Source organism: Bos taurus, chromosome 12 (genome assembly GCF_002263795.3).
Source record: "Bos taurus isolate L1 Dominette 01449 registration number 42190680 breed Hereford chromosome 12, ARS-UCD2.0, whole genome shotgun sequence".
NCBI classification, from domain to species: domain Eukaryota; kingdom Metazoa; phylum Chordata; class Mammalia; order Artiodactyla; family Bovidae; genus Bos; species Bos taurus.
Window position 1 is genome coordinate 52268500 of NC_037339.1, and position 17525 is coordinate 52286024.

Sequence of the window (17525 nt, forward strand, 5' to 3'; positions counted from 1 at the left end):
CTAAAATTTTAGAAAAAGGGAACTCTTATTCACTAGTGGTGGGACATGCAAGCTGACATTAGCTTTCTAGAAGGCATTTTGGCAGTTGGTAGCAAAATCTTAACATATTTTCCTTGACTTAAAATTTTTCCACACTTTAAGATTTATTCTGGAAAAATCACTGTGTATATGCATAAAAATTTAGTCAATGATATTTTCAGCAGCACTGTTTAAAATATTGAAATACTGGGGAAAATCTAAGTATATTTATATAGAGGAAAAGTATTGATTGATTATATTATGCTATTTCCAAATGGTAGAATTCTATATTATCCATTAAAAAGCAAAATATACTAATCAGTATATATTGTCACAGATTAATAGATATGTGAATATGCAATTAATTTCAATAATTACCAAATGTTAGTAGTTCTAAAAAGCTTGAAGTTTTACTACACTTTTAAGGAAAACACTGCAACACTAAAGGGAATCCCAAAAGACAAACAAAGCTTATCCATAACTTTATCACACAAACATTATCTTTACTTCTAGTATTCTCTTCCAAAATATGTATGTTTTTGCATACATATTCTACATAGTTTGTCACCACAGTGTGTCTACATACCTTGATTTTTTACTTTATTTTAAAAACTTAACAAACATCTGCCTTAATATTAAATGTAAATAGTTATTTTTAATGACTGATAGAACCATATTTTATCAAGTTGACATATCCAAATTCAATTATTTCACTTAATGATGGACATTTAAAGCTCTAAGTTATTCACTTTTCCTTTTAGTAAGATGTATATATATATATATATAGCTTTAGTCTTCCAATTACTTCCTCAGGTAATTTCCTTTGTAAATATTCATCACACATGCTACCGAATTAACAATGTATTTTTAAAAAATACCTTCCAGTTTATGGGTCCTCAATTCAAGAGCTGTATTTATCTTCTTAATTCTCGTCTCAACTAGTACCTAATAAACGCCTAGTAAATAGTAGGTATATGATAAATACTTGCTAAAAGGTTGAAAGAAAGGATTACTTACTTACTAAAAAGATTACTTACACTACATAATGCTATAAACCATCTATAAGTTTAGTGGTTTCCTCACAGTCTTACCAGCACAGGATTTTATAAAAGAAAAAAAGTATTTTTCCTGATATTTTACAAATATATTGATACCATCACAGAACTTTTATCCACATTTAATTACTAGTTAAGACTGAAAAATTTCCCAGGTTGGCTTACTCTCTAAAAGTCCTTCACATTTATCTCTATCACTTCTATGGGATCCTGCCAAAGTATGATATTAACTGCAAATCTGCTTCCCATTCCACTATTGTCCTATTTTGTTTCTCTATGTCACTGGAATTTTTCTCATAATTTTTCTGTTGCTTCAGTCACTAGAAAACTACTACTGTATAATAATTGGTATGACTATTCTATTTTATACCCTTTTTTCCCTTTAAAGATTACTTCTCATCAACTTGGTAGTAATTATACATGGTTTCCATGCATACTTAATTTTTCTCCACGATGCTTTCTAATAAACCAGAAGCTATGACTAAAAATGTTTCCTATGACAACTGTTTTATAATACTTATTTTAACATACCAAATTGTTGTAGAAAAAATGTTTTAAAACTTATCTATTTCCCTAAAATTCTATCTTGGCAATCTAAAATATTATTTTCAAATGTAAAAGTTTGCTTATAGTATTTGCAATTTTTAAATGGTTTGGCAAAAAAACAAATACACAAGAATTTATCTCATAAGTCTATCAAATTTTGTATAGTTTAGGGATCATTCAAAATTAAAAATTAAAAGAAAAAAGACTGCTCATTTACAGATAAACATGAGAAAAATTTTTCCTTAACTCTTCTTGCAAAACTCATTATTTGGTAAATATACTTACCTATGCAGAAGAATAAGCACCAAGCTAAGTACGTCTCTATTTATAGTTTTATTACTTCAGTATGGATGATATTTCAGAAGAAGACCTACCTGGCTGAGTTTTTCCATATGTGCTACCAAAAGGGGAAATCGGTGAACCATTGTGGAGTCATTCTCTGTGCTAACTTGTTTAACAATTGACCGTAGCAATACTTCACCATCATACGCAATAGGGAAGATAGAAGTCAGCTTAACAGACGTGTGACACAGAGCTGACATCACAGCTGCAAGGAGTCGGCTACTTGATGTCTTGAAGTTTGCCTCTTGGATATCCTTTTAAAAACAAAAAGGCAAAAAAAAAAAAAAAGGCAAACAACCTTAAATCATACCAACATTTTCTACCACTCGGTCACTCTGTCTGGTTATAGGATAATACACTATTATTATCAATACTTTTAAGCACAATTGCTTAAATTACTACCCAATGAAGCTGGAAAATAACTAAATACAGTCAAGAAAAATCAGCTTTATGTACTATTTATATATTTGTAGACCATCAGAATCACAGTCCTCTCTAGTACGATTTCTCAAAAATGATTTCATAAAGGTCCCAATTAGTATACAGTGAAAGTTATTTCCAGTAACAAGCACTGAAACCATTTCCCTCAAATAATAAATGACTTGACTTGTCAGTCGGTGCTACTATAAGAAGATATCTACCCTCATGTTAATGTAGCTTAATGTTGTTATGCCTCTGCAGCAGCATTTCACTAAGATCACAAAATTATGTCATCTTATTACACAGTTTATTCAGAAAATTTATCACACTTGGCAAGATTTTATAAAAAAGTACTAAAAACTTATCAACACAGGATATGCAGGATATACAGAGGATCATACAGTTTTGTCTCTCCATTCAGTTAATATGCTTGTAATAGCAACTCAAGTATCAATTATGATAATTTTTAAATGTAAAACTAACCTTGCATTTCTAAAATAAACTCCAGTTTCTATAATACACATTTTATTCACAATTCACAAAAGTTGTGTACACTGTACTTAGTTCATAAAGTATTTGTGTTACAAAGTCTAGCTGAAAGCAAAGCAACTTTCTATATGTTAAGACGTTTGTTAAAGTTAGCCTGTTCAGTAGCAAAGGAAGAAACAACCACGTCAGAATGGGCAGGCTGAGAGAGTGAAAGAGTAAGTTGTGCACTGATCCAGGCAATAACCCTACCCCAGGAAAGCAAGTGGTAAAATACATTACCCTGCTCCATGGCAGGGATGAATGTGGAGGACGTTAGGCTAAGTGAAATAAGCCAGTCACAGAAAGATAAATACTACATGATTCTACTTTTTTGAGGAATTTAAAACTATCAAACTCACAAAAGCAGCGAACAGAATGTTGGCTGTCCGGCTGAAGGGAGACGAAATGGAGAACTGATGTTCAACAGGTATAAAGGTTCAATTATGAATGATGAATAAGTACTAGGGATCTGCTGTACAATATTATATCTGTAGTAAATAATATTGCCTTGTACACTCAAAATGTGTCAGGAGGATACATTTCATGTTGGGTGTTCTCACAATGAAATAAAACTTTTTCAAGTCCAGTGAATATAAATTCAATATGAAAATAGTTTAAAAAATAATAAAATGAAAACAAAGTTGCCTACCCAAATGTCATTACCAGAATAACCTTTCTAACTCCACTAGGATGCCTTGCTTCCGACAGTGAGTTTTTTGGTGGTGCTGGGGGAGGGGGCGTTGGTAATGCTAGAACTTCCAGTATAAAGTTAAGCAGAAATGTGTAGAACACACGCCTTGTGCCTTGTCCCCAAACTTGGGGGAGCAACCAGTATTTCCCCATTAAGTAAGATATTAGATGCAGATTTTTTATAAGTATCTTTTAGTAGATTGGTATTTGTTGAGTTTTCATCAGTGAGTAAGGGATAACTGTCAAAATACTTTTCGTGTATCGACTGAGAGGATCATACGGTTCAGTCTCTCCATTCAGTTAATATGCTTGTAATAGCAACTCAAATACCAATTACACTAATTTTTAAAGGCAAAACTAACCTTGCGTTTCTAACATAAACTCCAGTTGGTATAATACACATTTTATATTACTGGATTTGATTTGATACTATTGTTAATATCCATCTTTCTAAGTATATTTGTTTTCTTTCCCAATCCTTGTCAGCTTTTAGTATCAGGATGGGTATAACTTGAAAAACTAGTTTGGAAGTGTTGCCTCCTATATTTTCTGAAAGAGTCTGTAAAGTCATTTCTTTCCTTTATGTTTAGTAGACTTCATCAATGATAATATCTGGGTCTAGGGTTTTCTTTGTGGTAAAATTTTAAATAATTCACATTTTTTAATGGACATAAAAACATTCAGATTATTTTATTTCTTGTTGTGCCAGTTCTTGTTAAGTTGTAATTTTCAAGAAATTTGTACACTTTATCTAAAGTGATAATTTATTGGTATAAAACTGTTTATAATATTCCCTTATATTTTAATGTCTTTGGATCTATAGGTATATTACCAATTTCATTCCTGATAATGGTATTTTTGTTTTTTTTCTTTCTCTCTCATCTCTCAGACTTCCTAGGAGTTTAAAAATTTTATTTTCAAAGAACCAACTTTTGACTTTCTAATCTCTATTTTCTATTTCATTGATTTTCATGTTTAACTTTTTTATTTCCTTCCTTTATTACTTTATTCTTAAACTGGGTTTGATTTGATCTTTCCAGCTTCTTAAGGTAGAAATTTAGATCACTGATGTTAAACTTTTCTTTTTGGCTAGTAAAAATAATAAAAAGTATAAATTTTTGTCCAAGCAACACATTGGCTACTTCTCACAAACTGTGCTATATTTTTATCTTCAGTGTGAAAATGTCTAATTTCCTTTGGAATTCTTTGATTTGCTGGTTACTCAGAAGTGTTGCCTGCTTTCCAAATATTTGGTGTTTTCCTTGATATACTTTACATTTAATTTTGAATTTAATTCTACTGTGGTTTGAAAACACCTTAAGATCTTAATCCTGTAAAATATACTAAGACTTATTTTGTGGCCTAGCATACAATCTACCTCTGTGAACATAACGTGTATACTTAAAAGAATATGTACATTGAACCTGCACATTCTGTTCTGTAAATATCAGTTCTTCTGTATCCAAAATGATTTTGTTGTCCAGTTGTTCTATTAATTACTGAAAGAGTTCTGTGTTCTACTAATTATGCATAGTCACCAGCTATCAGTGTCATTTGTTTACTTCTCCCTTTAGTTCTGCCAGTATTCTGCTCAGGTGTTGAGACTAATTTGGGGCATACACTTTTATTAGAGCTGCAGTTCCCTCACGAGTGAATGAATGACATTAGCATGCAAAGTCATTCACAGTGCCTCTCCTGACTGTTCCGGAGATACCGGAGTGGCAGGAGCTATCATAAGCTGCCCTTGCTCTCACACACATGCTCACTCATAGATTCAAAAAGCAACCCAGCATCTGTACAACATGCTTGCCAATTCTGTAACTGAGAAAGAATAAAGCAAACAGAAAATTTTAACTTTGATTATTTAAGTCACACATACCAAACTGATTTCCTAATTTACCTTTTATACAAGGGAAAGGCTAAGGCAACTGAAATGTATTTTCTTTGAAAAGTATTAAGTAATATATCATATTTTCAGCTAACATTTTACAAACTTAAAATTACCTGATCCAAACAATTCAGTAGGTCACAAAGGCAAGCCCACTGTAAGGCAGGAGTTGGATAGAAAGAATGGAAACAGGCAGTGAAGGTATTATGACACTCCTGAAGGACAGCTTCTAGGAGACTCAAGGGTTGACTGAGATATCCTTGGGGGTCATTATCCAGTTTCACCATGCAGTGGTCAACTCCTTCGGACAAAATTTTTCTTAACAAAGTTCTGGTTTTTCCAATACATTCTGCTAATTTGCTAGTTTCTTCTACAACAGCTTTTCCTGTAGCTTTAAGAGGAGAAAGCAGATAAATAATTAATTAGGATAATAAATATGTATGAAAATACTCAATAAATTTCAAGTAACTTCCTATATGGCTATTCATAACCTAGAAATGAAACAAGAGAGATCATGTGTTGGTCCAATAGTATTTCTTTTAAAAATCTAAATTAGGGGGGGAAAAAAACTTCTAGTGGTTTCAGCATTTAAGTCCAAATCAGTCATTCAAAATATTCCAATTTGACAGAATCTGTTTAAAATAACACTTTATTAGAGTAGTTAACTTTAGCCTAATGTGACTTTTTGTTATCAGAATGACATGTAATTTATTAAATTCTTTATAAGTAAATATGAGCATCACAACAAGCCAACCTTTTCTACTCAACTCAGGAGCAGGTTAAATAAAGGCAGCTGGGGATCTTAAACTCATGGTAACCCCTTTGCAAACCTCCTCAATGTCTCAAAACATTGTGTCCCCTTAGGTCATAAAAAAAAAAATGCATCATACCTGACATTGGGTAAATTTCACAGGTATAGACACGCAATAACCTCAGACAACAGGTTCCCACAAAGCGCAGTCTCTCTAAATCTAGAAGTGTAGCTGTAAACTGGAATCCTTTTAATCCTCTAAGTTCTTCAACTCCTAAGACTAAGGTGGTCCAGCTCCAGTGAAGAATACTCAACAATGACTCAAAACATTCCTAATCCAGAATATGAAAAACAGATACCAGTTAGTTTAAATCGTACCATAGGTTGACTCAAATGGAAAGATGACATTCAACTTGAAAAGTTAATCTTGAAGTTTCTACTGAGTTTCAGTAACCCAAATAATAGACATTCTATTAGTTCATTCATTAAATGATCATTAGGAACATCTTTGAAGCTTGACAAAAATAAAAAATAATTTACTCTATGTCTACATATTAAATTTTACAATACAAACTATAGCCAAATCTTGATAAACAAGTTAAAAGGAGATTAAAATTGACTATGAAAGACAAAAAACACTTATTTGGATCTTCAAAAATTCTAGAATATGGGTTTAGGGTGGTGAGCACAGTTTGCCGCGCCAGCTGGCCTGCAGGTTTTATAATGCTTACATGACGACGGATACGACACGAATCGCAAAGTAAATCTCATCTCTACCAAATCTCAGTTCTCTGGTGTGACAGTACCAAGAATAAAGGTTTGTAGTTTAAGTTTTTAAAGAAATGAGTGAATAAATTTATTCTACAAAGATTACAATTACCTAATGACCACAAAACCACTTAGATGTTAATATGAAAGAATTTCCAGGCACAAAAAAAAAGAGATCACTGAAAAAGACATAACAAAGGCAAAGATACTTATTGGATCAAAAGATACCAAACAGATCTTAATACTGAAAGGATGTCAAGAAACCAAGGAGCCAAAGCTCTTAAGAGTCCCTTATTCAAAGCATACCTTCTGTTGGAAGGTGTATTTGACTTGATATATCCAAATTTAAATGAGCCCACTTCCACTAGAAATATTCATAGAAGTACATAAATATCAAAGACACGTATGTATAGACATGAATATAAAACCAACCCTCTGTATTCAAAGGTTTTGCACCTGTAGATTCAACAAACCAAGGATCAAAACTATTCAGGAAAGAAAATTTCCAGAAATTACCAAAAAGCAAACCTTGAATGTGTGGCATGCCGGGGATTATTTATATAACAGTTACACTGCATTAGGCATTATAAGTAAGCTAGAGCTGACTTAAAGTTCACAGGAGGATTTGTGTAGGTTACACACAAACGCTATGCCATTTTATATAAGGAACTTGAATTCCTATCTAGGAATTTTGGTATATGTGAGGGGTCCTGGAACCAATCCCCACTTCAAGTACCAAGAGACAACTATATAAAAGTAAAAATTGAGATACAATCCTCGGATAGAACAGAATTGGTAAATTAGAGTACATCAACCTGCTGGGAATTCCTTGGTCTTCCAGTGGTTAGGACTCTGACTTCTCACTGCCGAAGGCCCAGGTTCTATCCCTATTTGGGAACTAAGATCCCCCTAGCTGTGTGGCACAATCAAAAAAAAAAAAAAAAAGAAAGAGTACACCATTCTATTGAATACTATGCATACATTAAAAAATTCAGACAGAGCTAGTGTATCAACATAGAATATAATATGTTAGTTGCTCAGTCATGTTCGATTCTGTGTGACCCCATAAACTGTAGCTGGCTAGGTTCCTCTATCCTTGGAATTCTCCAGGCAAGAACACTGGAGTGGGTAGCCATTCCTTTCTCCAGGGGATCTTCCTGACCCTGGGATCAAACCTTGGTCTCCTGCACAGCAGGCGGATTCTTTACCATCTGAGCCACTAGGGAAGCTCGTCTGTAGTATGTTTGATGAAACTTTTCATCACCAATCTCACTCCTATGCATATATCCAGAGAAAACCATTAATTTGAAAAGATACACGAATCCCAATGTTCATAGCAGCACTATTTACAACAACCAAGACATGGAAGCAGCCTAAATGTCCGTTGACAGATGAAGGAATAAAGATGTAGTGTGTATATAAGATACACACACACACACACGGAGAACACCTCTATTTTCACGTTATTTTAAGTGCATATTCTTTGGCCTGCTGCTGCTGCTGCTAAGTCACTTCAGTCATGTCCGACTCTGTGCGACCCCAGAGACGGCAGCCCACCAGGCTCCCCCGTCCCTGGGATTCTCCAGGCAAGAACACTGGAGTGGGTTGCCATTTCCTTCTCCAGGGCATGAAAGTGAAAAGTGAAAGTGAAGTCGCTCAGTCGTGTCTGACTCTTAGTGACCCCGTGGACTGCAGCCTACTAGGCTCCTCCGTCCATGGGATTTTCCAGGCAAGAGTACTGGAGTGGGGATTCTTTGGCCTAGGATGTCAAAACTAGTACAAACAAATCTCAGTTATAAAACTATGCTGAGATAAACTGTGCTAACCATCAAAATGAAACTGAACACCAGAGAGAAAAGCTGAAGTTTTTAAAAATGCCTTACCACTGACACAGTTCTTGCAAAAGATCTCTTTAAAATATGTACAGGTTCACTGGTTTGCTGTTTGCCCTTTGAAGCACTGCCGTCACTAGTTGGAAGTCTGAAAGTAGCAGACGCACATAAACTTACGTTGGAAAGTTCAATGACATTTTCTTCTCAAATATACATTTTTGCAATAGCAAAGTAAATTAAACATTTAAGTATTTTGTTAGGCAAAAATCCCAATATGGGGCTTTTTATAAACATTTTCCATGCTAAGCAAAATTTTTAGCACATAAGCAAAGCAGTTCATCTTCTAAATGTCACCTCTGTAAGGCTGGGTAGTAGAAACTCTCTTCTCCTACTAGACAGCAAACATACCTTATGTTTTCTAGTAATGTTACTACTAAATGCTAGTAACTGTACCTAGGAGTAGACTAAGCAACTAGTAATGTTCAAAATGCTACCCATGGCAAATACTGACTATAACAGATTGTGAAATAGCAAATAAAAATCTCCTCTTGGAAAAAGTGAGGTTATACCATCTAGGTTCTTAAAGAGATTACTAGAAAAGATATGGAAGAGAGAATCACTGTTAAAGCTATCTCCTTTGATATTTACTACTTAAAATAAGAATGTCATTGTTTAATAATGGTTTATATCTATTTAAATTCTTTCATCTAAAAATTATTACAGTAATCTCCTAGAAATAGATGGATACACACATAGGCCATGCTCCCATATATGTCTCAATTCCCATAAAGTAATTAAAATTCTTAAATAATATTAAAATATAATAGTACATCATATGAGCAAGTTACTGTTTGATATTTTAATTAAAAGCAAAAACTTTTCAGCAAGTTTTTCAAAAACTTTTCAGTAAGGGATTTTCCAATTCATTCTATCACAAGATGAACAAGAAACATAAAACTGTAGAATAAATCCAACTAGGCCTACATAGAAAAGGCACTAATGCTCAGATTTCATTTCTCTAAGATAAATTTCATCAGTTTAAAACACTCTGAAATTGGTGAGAAAATCAATAGATTAAAAAAATAAGTCATTAAAATATTATAGGCATAATATAGATAATGTGAATCACTAGTGACATTTTACTAAAATTTGCCTTCAGGTAAAAAAATGTTTAAAGATATACAAAACTTAGATGTTTTTGTTCTGTTTCTAATGGTATATTACAAAGTGCTGAATGCTTCAAGTAATTTCTCCCTTATTATTTCACATATTTTACAGTAATACTAGTGCATTATATTAAAAGAATAAATCATGTTAATTAACTATAAATATGCTAAATACCTGTATAATAATTGAGGTATCTGACCAGCATTAACATCTGTGCCATTATTTGATTTCTTTGAACTTTTAAACTGGAAAACAACCCTATGAAGAGAAAAAAATAACAATGTAACCAAAAACAACATGATTTAAGATTCATGAAAGAAACTGAAAAACGTTAACAATCATGTTAACTTTATGTAACTGAAGAGAAATTCATTCTTCAGGGGAAGACACTGTTGTGATTTCAGTTCTAGCTCCAAATAGCTTAATGGGCTAAATGAAAGAACTGAACCTGTCTGGGAGCTACTGCCCGATTCTGCCTGTTAAAGCTCAACATCAACCAGAACGGAACGTTTTTACCAAAATACCGATACTTCAACAGTTTAAAATCTATTAAACTAGATGTGATATAAACTTTAGCTTAAAATGCTATGATATTTCAAGGTTGAATCAACTGTATATGGAATAATATAGTACAGGATCAAAAAGGAGTGTCTTTAGTTTTACCATACAATCTGAAAAGGATACATTACGACAACAGACTTAATTTCTCTACAACATTCTACTTTGTACATTCAGGAACACAGAATTCACCTCATAAGTTAGTCTGCTCTTTTTTTGGTCAGTTCTGTTATGAGTTGAATGAAACTATATGAAATATATCCGGTTCAAACAGCTTATGCTCAAGAATGATAAAAACTGAACTTCTCTTATAAATGATAGCTCCTTCACATGAATCAGAGTATAGAGCAGGCTAGATTTGGAGTCAAGAGACCCCAGGTTGAGATCTAGCTCTGCCACAAAGCAGCTGAACGATTTGATGCAAAATTGTTTCACCTTTTGTCTCTTTATTCCCAACTGTAAAAACAGGGCTAATAATCCCTTCACAAAGTTGTTGAGAGCATCAAATGAGATATTATGTATGAAAGCATTTTATAAACTGGGAAGAGCTCTATATTTGAAATTTAAACAGTAAGTTTCCCCTTAAACTTTATTGAAACTATATCATCTCATATCATGAAAGCTTTGCAATTTGTAAAGTATTTTCATAAGCATGATCAAATTTTATAGCAAGTATATATTTCTTTGTTCTAGTTTCCAGACACCTAACTATTCTTGTCATTTTCCTCTGTGTAACTTCTAATTTTGGTATAATAAGGTTTTAAACATTGTAACATCCAGAAACACATAACAAATGCCAAGTGACAAGAGCAAAGAATATCAGAATATCTTCTCATTTTGTCTTACTTTATTTAGCATGAGATTACACGACTTTAATTTTTAGCAGGTCATATTATGTTCTAGACCTACAATGATTTTCTTATCCTACTAAAAGACCTCTGAGCTTTCAAATCAGCATTCAACTAACAAAAATGAGAGCTGCTTAAGTAATGCTGGAACATTCTGCTTACCCATCATCCGTGGTAATAGAGGCCTGTCCGTGAGATCCACAGTCACTGCTGGGTCCTGACACTCGCGCCCAGGCTACATACCACCAGCCTGCCTGCAGGAGGACTGGTTCATCAAACATCATTGCATATTTTTCCCTAAGGAAAATCAGAGTGTCAAAGAAAAGGCCTCTGCACTTCTTTGGTACATACGTTTACTTTTTAAAATCCTTTTTATAAGCAAAACATAAAATACGTTGTATTATAAGATTCTTGTCAAGTGACATTAAAACCCCTCTATTTAAAAAAGTCTGGGCAGTGGAACAAGTTTGAGTCAGTTGGAGTTAGGTGGATGAACTTAGAGACTGCTATATAGAGTGAAGTCAGAAAGAGAAAAAACAAATATAATATGGGATCAAGGAAAACAGTACTGATGAACCTATTTGCAGGGAAGGAATGGAGATGCAGATGTAGAGAACAAACTTGTGGAAACAGTGGGGGAAGGACAGGGTAGGACGAATTGAGAAAGTAGCACGCGTGCGCGCGCGCACGCACACACACACACACGTGCGCGCACAGTATCACGTGCAAAATAGATAGCTACTGGGAAGCTGCTATATAACACAGGGAGCCCAGCCTGGGGCTCTGTGACAACTCAGAAGGGAGCAGTGGCAGGGAAGAGGGAGACTCAAGAGGGAGGGGAGATATATACATATAATTATGGCTGATTCACACTGTTGTATGATAGAAACTAACAACATTATAAAGCGATTATCCTCCAACTGAAATACACAAATAACAGTTACTTGTGTTATGGTCAAGACATTTTTGTCCCCTTCATTGTGAATTCTAAAACTTGCTTAAAAAATAGAAAACTTTCATACTAAAATAAGACGACTTTTACATTTCAGTCGCTCAGTCGTGTCCAACTCTGTGACCCCATGGACTGTTGCACACCAGGCCTCCTTGTCCATCACCAACTTCTGGAGATTGCTCAAACTCATCTCCATCAAGTCAGTGATGCCATCCAACCATCTCATCCTCTGTTGTCCTCTTCTCCTCCTGCCTTCAATTTTTCCCAGCATCAGGGTCTTTTCAAATGAGTCACTTCTTCGCATCAGGTGGCCTAAGTATTGGAGTTTTCAACTTTAGCATCAGTCCTTCCAATGAATATTCAGGACTGATTACCTTTTGGATGGACTGGTTTGATCTCCTTGCAGTCCAAGGGACTCTCAAGAGTCTTCTCCAACACCACAGTTTAAAAGCATCAATTCTTTGGTGCTCAGCTTTCTTTATAGTCCAACTTTCACATTCATACATGCCTGCTGGAAATACCATAGCTTTGACTAGATGAACCTTTGTCGCAAAGTAATGTCTCTGCTTTTTAATATGCTGTCTAGGTTGGTCAGAGCTTTTCTTCCAAGGAGCAAGCGTCTTTTAATTTCATGGCTGCAACCATCTGCAGTGATTCTGGAGCCCAGAAAAATAAAGTCAGCCATTGTTTCTCCATCTATTTGTCATGAAATGATGGGACTGGGTGCCATGATCTTAGTTTTCTGAATGCTGAGTTTTAAGCCAACTTTTCCAGTCTTCTCTTTTGCTTTCATCAAGAGGCTCTTTAGTTCTTCTTCACTTTCTGCCATAAGGGAGGTTTCATCTGCGTATCTGAGGTTATTGTTATTTCTCCCAGCAATCTTTTTTTTTTTAATTTTATTTTTAAACTTTACATAATTGTATTAGTTTTGCCAAATATCAAAATGAATCCACCACAGGTATACATGTGTTCCCCATCCTGAACCCTCCTCCCTCTGGCTTGACCTCTCTCCAGCCCAGCATTGCGCATGATGCACTCTGCATATAAGTTAAACAAGCAGGGTGACAATACACAGCCTTCACATACTCCTTTCCTACTCTGGAACCAGTCTGTTGTTTCATGTCCATTTCTAACTGTTGCTTCTTGACCTGCATACATATTACTCAGATTTCTCGTATTCCAAACTCTTGAAAAATTTTCCACAGTTTGTTGTGATCCACACAGTCAAAGGCTTTGGCATAGTCAATAAAGTAGACGTTTTTCTGAAATTCTCTTGCTTCTTCTATGATCCAACGGAAGTGGCAATTTGATCTCTGGTTCCTCTGCCTTTTCTAAAACCAGCTTAATCATCTGGAAGTTCTCAGTTCAGGTACTGTTGAAGCTTGGCTTGGAGAATGTTGAGCATTACTTTGCTAGGGTGTGAGATGAGTGCAATTGTGTGCTGGTTTGAACATTCTTTGGCATTACCTTTCTTTGGGAATGGAATGAAAACTGACCTTTTCCTGTCCTGTGGCCATTACCGCATTTCCCAAATTTTCTGGCATATTGAGTGCAGCACTTTCACAACATCATCTTTTAGGATTTGAAAAGCTCAACTGGAATTCCACCACATCCACTAGCTTTGTTCATAGTGATGATTCCTAAGGCCCACTTCACTTTGCATTCCAGGATGTCTGGCTCTAGGTGGGTGATCACACCATCATGGTTATCTGGGTCATGTGCGGGGAGCCGGTGAGGCATTCTGCTCATGACAAAGGTCATGAGGAAGGAGGCTCGGCATACGCAAAGGCGGGATCGAGCCTCAGGAGTCCCCCCGGATATTCTCGAGCATTTTCCCCCCAAAAACCAGAGTCTGCCTACTTTATTGCTTTGTACTCTCACCTCTGACTTTACTGGGGGCTGTCCCCTACCACCATCTCACTCTCTCTCTGTCAAAGAGTTAACTTACAGCTCCAATTAATAAAGTTCCTGGGCAATTAGGAGTGTTTAAATCCAAACCCCTCAGATGGCTCTCTAACTCGCCTGACAAGTTTACCCGGACTCCTGCAGCTATGCATACGATTGTTTACAGTCTCCTAGCCTCCAGAGGCACGGGAAGCTTAAGATATTCAAATAGCTTAGAGCCTCTCAGAGAGTTAAAAACTGTCAGAATAAACTAGTAAAGGATTTCATTGATGAGTCAATGCTTGTTGCCAAGTTTTCACATCCCCTGAATTGTATCCTTGAATGTGTATTAATTAATAGTTGGTTTATAGTAAAAAATAAGTAGTGGCCTTGGTGTTAGTAACTTTAGACCCTTAAGGTAATAAATTCTTTCCTTTGTTGTAAACCCATTACACATCCGCCCTATAGGAATGCAATTTTATCTTTGGAAGATGGTGCCAAACCTTAAAATAATTACTCTTAGAGAAAATAAGTCTTTGTTGATAAGTCCTTGTCAAGAGTCATAAAATGTTAGTAGGCCTTCTGGCCAGAAGATGATGTAAATCACCTAAACCATTTGTATACGATAAATTTGCAGGAAAGAAACCTTGGTTTTTGATAAGGATCAAAGACTGCTGACTTTGCATCCCCTATTATCCTCTATGTGTAACTTAGGGTATAAAAGCCCCTGTTGAAAATAAAGCTATGGGCCTTGCTCACCAACGCTTGGTCTCCCCATGTCATTCTTCCCTTTAACTTCCAGCTGAGTCTCCATCTGGAGCGCGGAACCCACCACGCTTACTAATTATGCCTGGGCTTCTAAGACCCACTCGAGAAGGTGTCTAGGGTGAGGCACCTTCCGCTATTCGAGAGGGCGCCTGAGGCCTACGTTAAGTGGTGCAAACTTCTTGTCTTGAAGTTTTATTGGTCTCCCGCGTAAACCAAGCTACTCAGCTTCTTTTCTCCACTGAATTTTCCTACTGAGCTATCCTCATTCTATTGTTCTCTATATCTCTAATTAGCATATAAATAGTCGCCTAGGCCGTCTCTCCTTCGAATACCCTGGATCAGCTGGGGCTGGTCCCCAGCAGTCATGAAGATCTTTATTGCATAGTTCTGTGTATTCTTCCCACCTCTTCTTAATATCTTCTGCTTAGTTAGGTCTGCCTCTGTCCTTTATTGGGGCTGTCTTTGCATGAAATGTTCCCTTGGTATCTCTAATTTTCTTGAAGAGATCTCTAGTCATTCCCAATCTATCGTTTTCCTCTATTTCTTTGCACTGACCACGTAGGAAGGTTTTCTTATCTTTCCTTGCTATTCTTTGGAACTTTGCATTCAATAGGTATATCTTTCCTTTTTCCCTTTGCCTTTTGCTTCTCTTCTTTTCTCAGCTATTTGTAAGGCCTCCTCAGACAACCATTTTGCCTTTTTGATGACCTTTAACTGTTATCAAAAAAAATGGATAGTTTTTTCAGGAAGACTGAATTTTAAAGTAGATTTATTCAACTAAAGTGTTCTGTGGGCTCTGGAATCAGATGGCCTGAGTTCATGGCCTGGCTTTGTAACTCACTACCTGGGTGATCTTGTGCAAGTTACCAAACCCTCTCTGTGACTCAATGACTCATATATTTCCTTATTTGAAAATAGGGATAACAGTAATATCCAGGTCATAGGACTGCTCTGAGAACTGAGTTGAGATAAAGAGTTTGGAACTGAGCCTGTCACATAGTAACTACACAAAAAGTTCACTAAATTAGGAGGAAAGGAAAAAAAATACATAAATAAGAGAATCTGATATATACCCAAGTTGAAAAGTCGTAGTAACAGAGTGAAAGGAATGTGCACTGATTGCAGCTGGGGATAGAGAGAACAGAGGATACTGAGGAAGGGGAAGACTGTCATGAACAGTTCTCAGAGGTCTGAAAGTATGAAACAGGATATGAAACTGGCAAAGTGTCTAGGAGGATTAGAGCATTAAGACAAAGAAGAGTTAATAACGAGAAAGTTAAAAGAGGCCTTTAAAGATTATGGAAGTTCTTTAATGCTAGCCATAGGAATTAGTAGGCAAATGAAGAAAATGTAGACGATTCTGTCTATATAAAACCACATACTGCATTTTTGACTCATAATCATCGTTCAAAATATGATGACAATGGTATCTTAAGGCTTTACTAAAAATTACTTAATAATTAATCTTCCTGAAATTTCCTTAATTTTCATTCATGGATAACATAAAAGTTACTGGAAAAATATCTCCCGATATTGGTTAATGCCTAAAGTGAAGAAACAGTCGGAATTTCCTTTAGGTTTACTGTTTTGCTCACAAAGTATTATCTATTGAAAGCAAACTGAATGCCTTATCACCAGTTTCAGCAAAGATACATTTTCATTAGCAAAAAGCTTATGAATGCCATAAGAGGTTTTCTTAACATAGTGACTGGTGAAGGACCGTGTGTTACTGTTACCATTAAGTTCAATTCATTTCTTTTTCATATCATCGTCTTCCCTGATTTATCATAGCACAGTGCTGAGGTAATTCTTAGGATTACACAGAAACACTGATAAAATCTGCCTCTTTTATTTAAGGAGAACTTTAAAAGCAAGCATCCTGATTCTGGCTACTCCTGAGGTTTCAGTAAAGCCGGCCACCTCTCCAATGGTGCTATAACCAAGCAAACACTACAGGCATGGTGTCAAGGTGTCAGAGTATGCAGGTGATCTAAAGTATGGCCCACTGTGACCACTGGGCATAGCAGACATAATGCTACTGGTAGTAAATAACTGTACTGCATCACTAGAGTAGTATATCAGATGTTCTCTAAGTGATGCATGAAAATATGTGTGCAAAATATATGTATATTTCCACCTTCAGTGTAGAAACAGTCAATTTATCTTGTGAAATACAAATATGAAGGACACTATAGTTTTAATGTATTATTGTTAAAAGCAACACTTATCACCTAGTACATAATTTAATTTCTTAAGCATCTGATCACAGATTACTTAAAACTTCCTTTTTAAATCATGTTATTCATTTACAATAAACTTGCCATATCAAGTATGCAATGATTACAATGAATACTGAAGAAATCTTTACCTAGCAGCACAGTCATAAGCCAAGACATCCGTCTCTGCAAGAAGGTCTCCATCAGTTTCATGATCTCCTCCATCAGGACCTAACTCAAACAGCTGGGGAAAGGATAAAAGCATACTGTGATCATATTGTGATCACTCAATCA

General features: G+C 35.5%; 1 protein-coding gene across 1 annotated transcript in view; it reads right to left on the reverse strand.

Moving 5' to 3' along the window:
- MYCBP2 (MYC binding protein 2) overlaps nt 1-17525 on the reverse strand; it is a 270674-nt gene that overhangs the window by 119138 nt on the left and 134011 nt on the right. The window contains 7 exon segments of the mRNA NM_001192817.3: nt 1994-2215; nt 5604-5878; nt 6378-6570; nt 8890-8986; nt 10180-10263; nt 11574-11708; nt 17384-17475. Of these exon segments, the coding sequence (NP_001179746.2) occupies nt 1994-2215; nt 5604-5878; nt 6378-6570; nt 8890-8986; nt 10180-10263; nt 11574-11708; nt 17384-17475 (1098 nt within the window).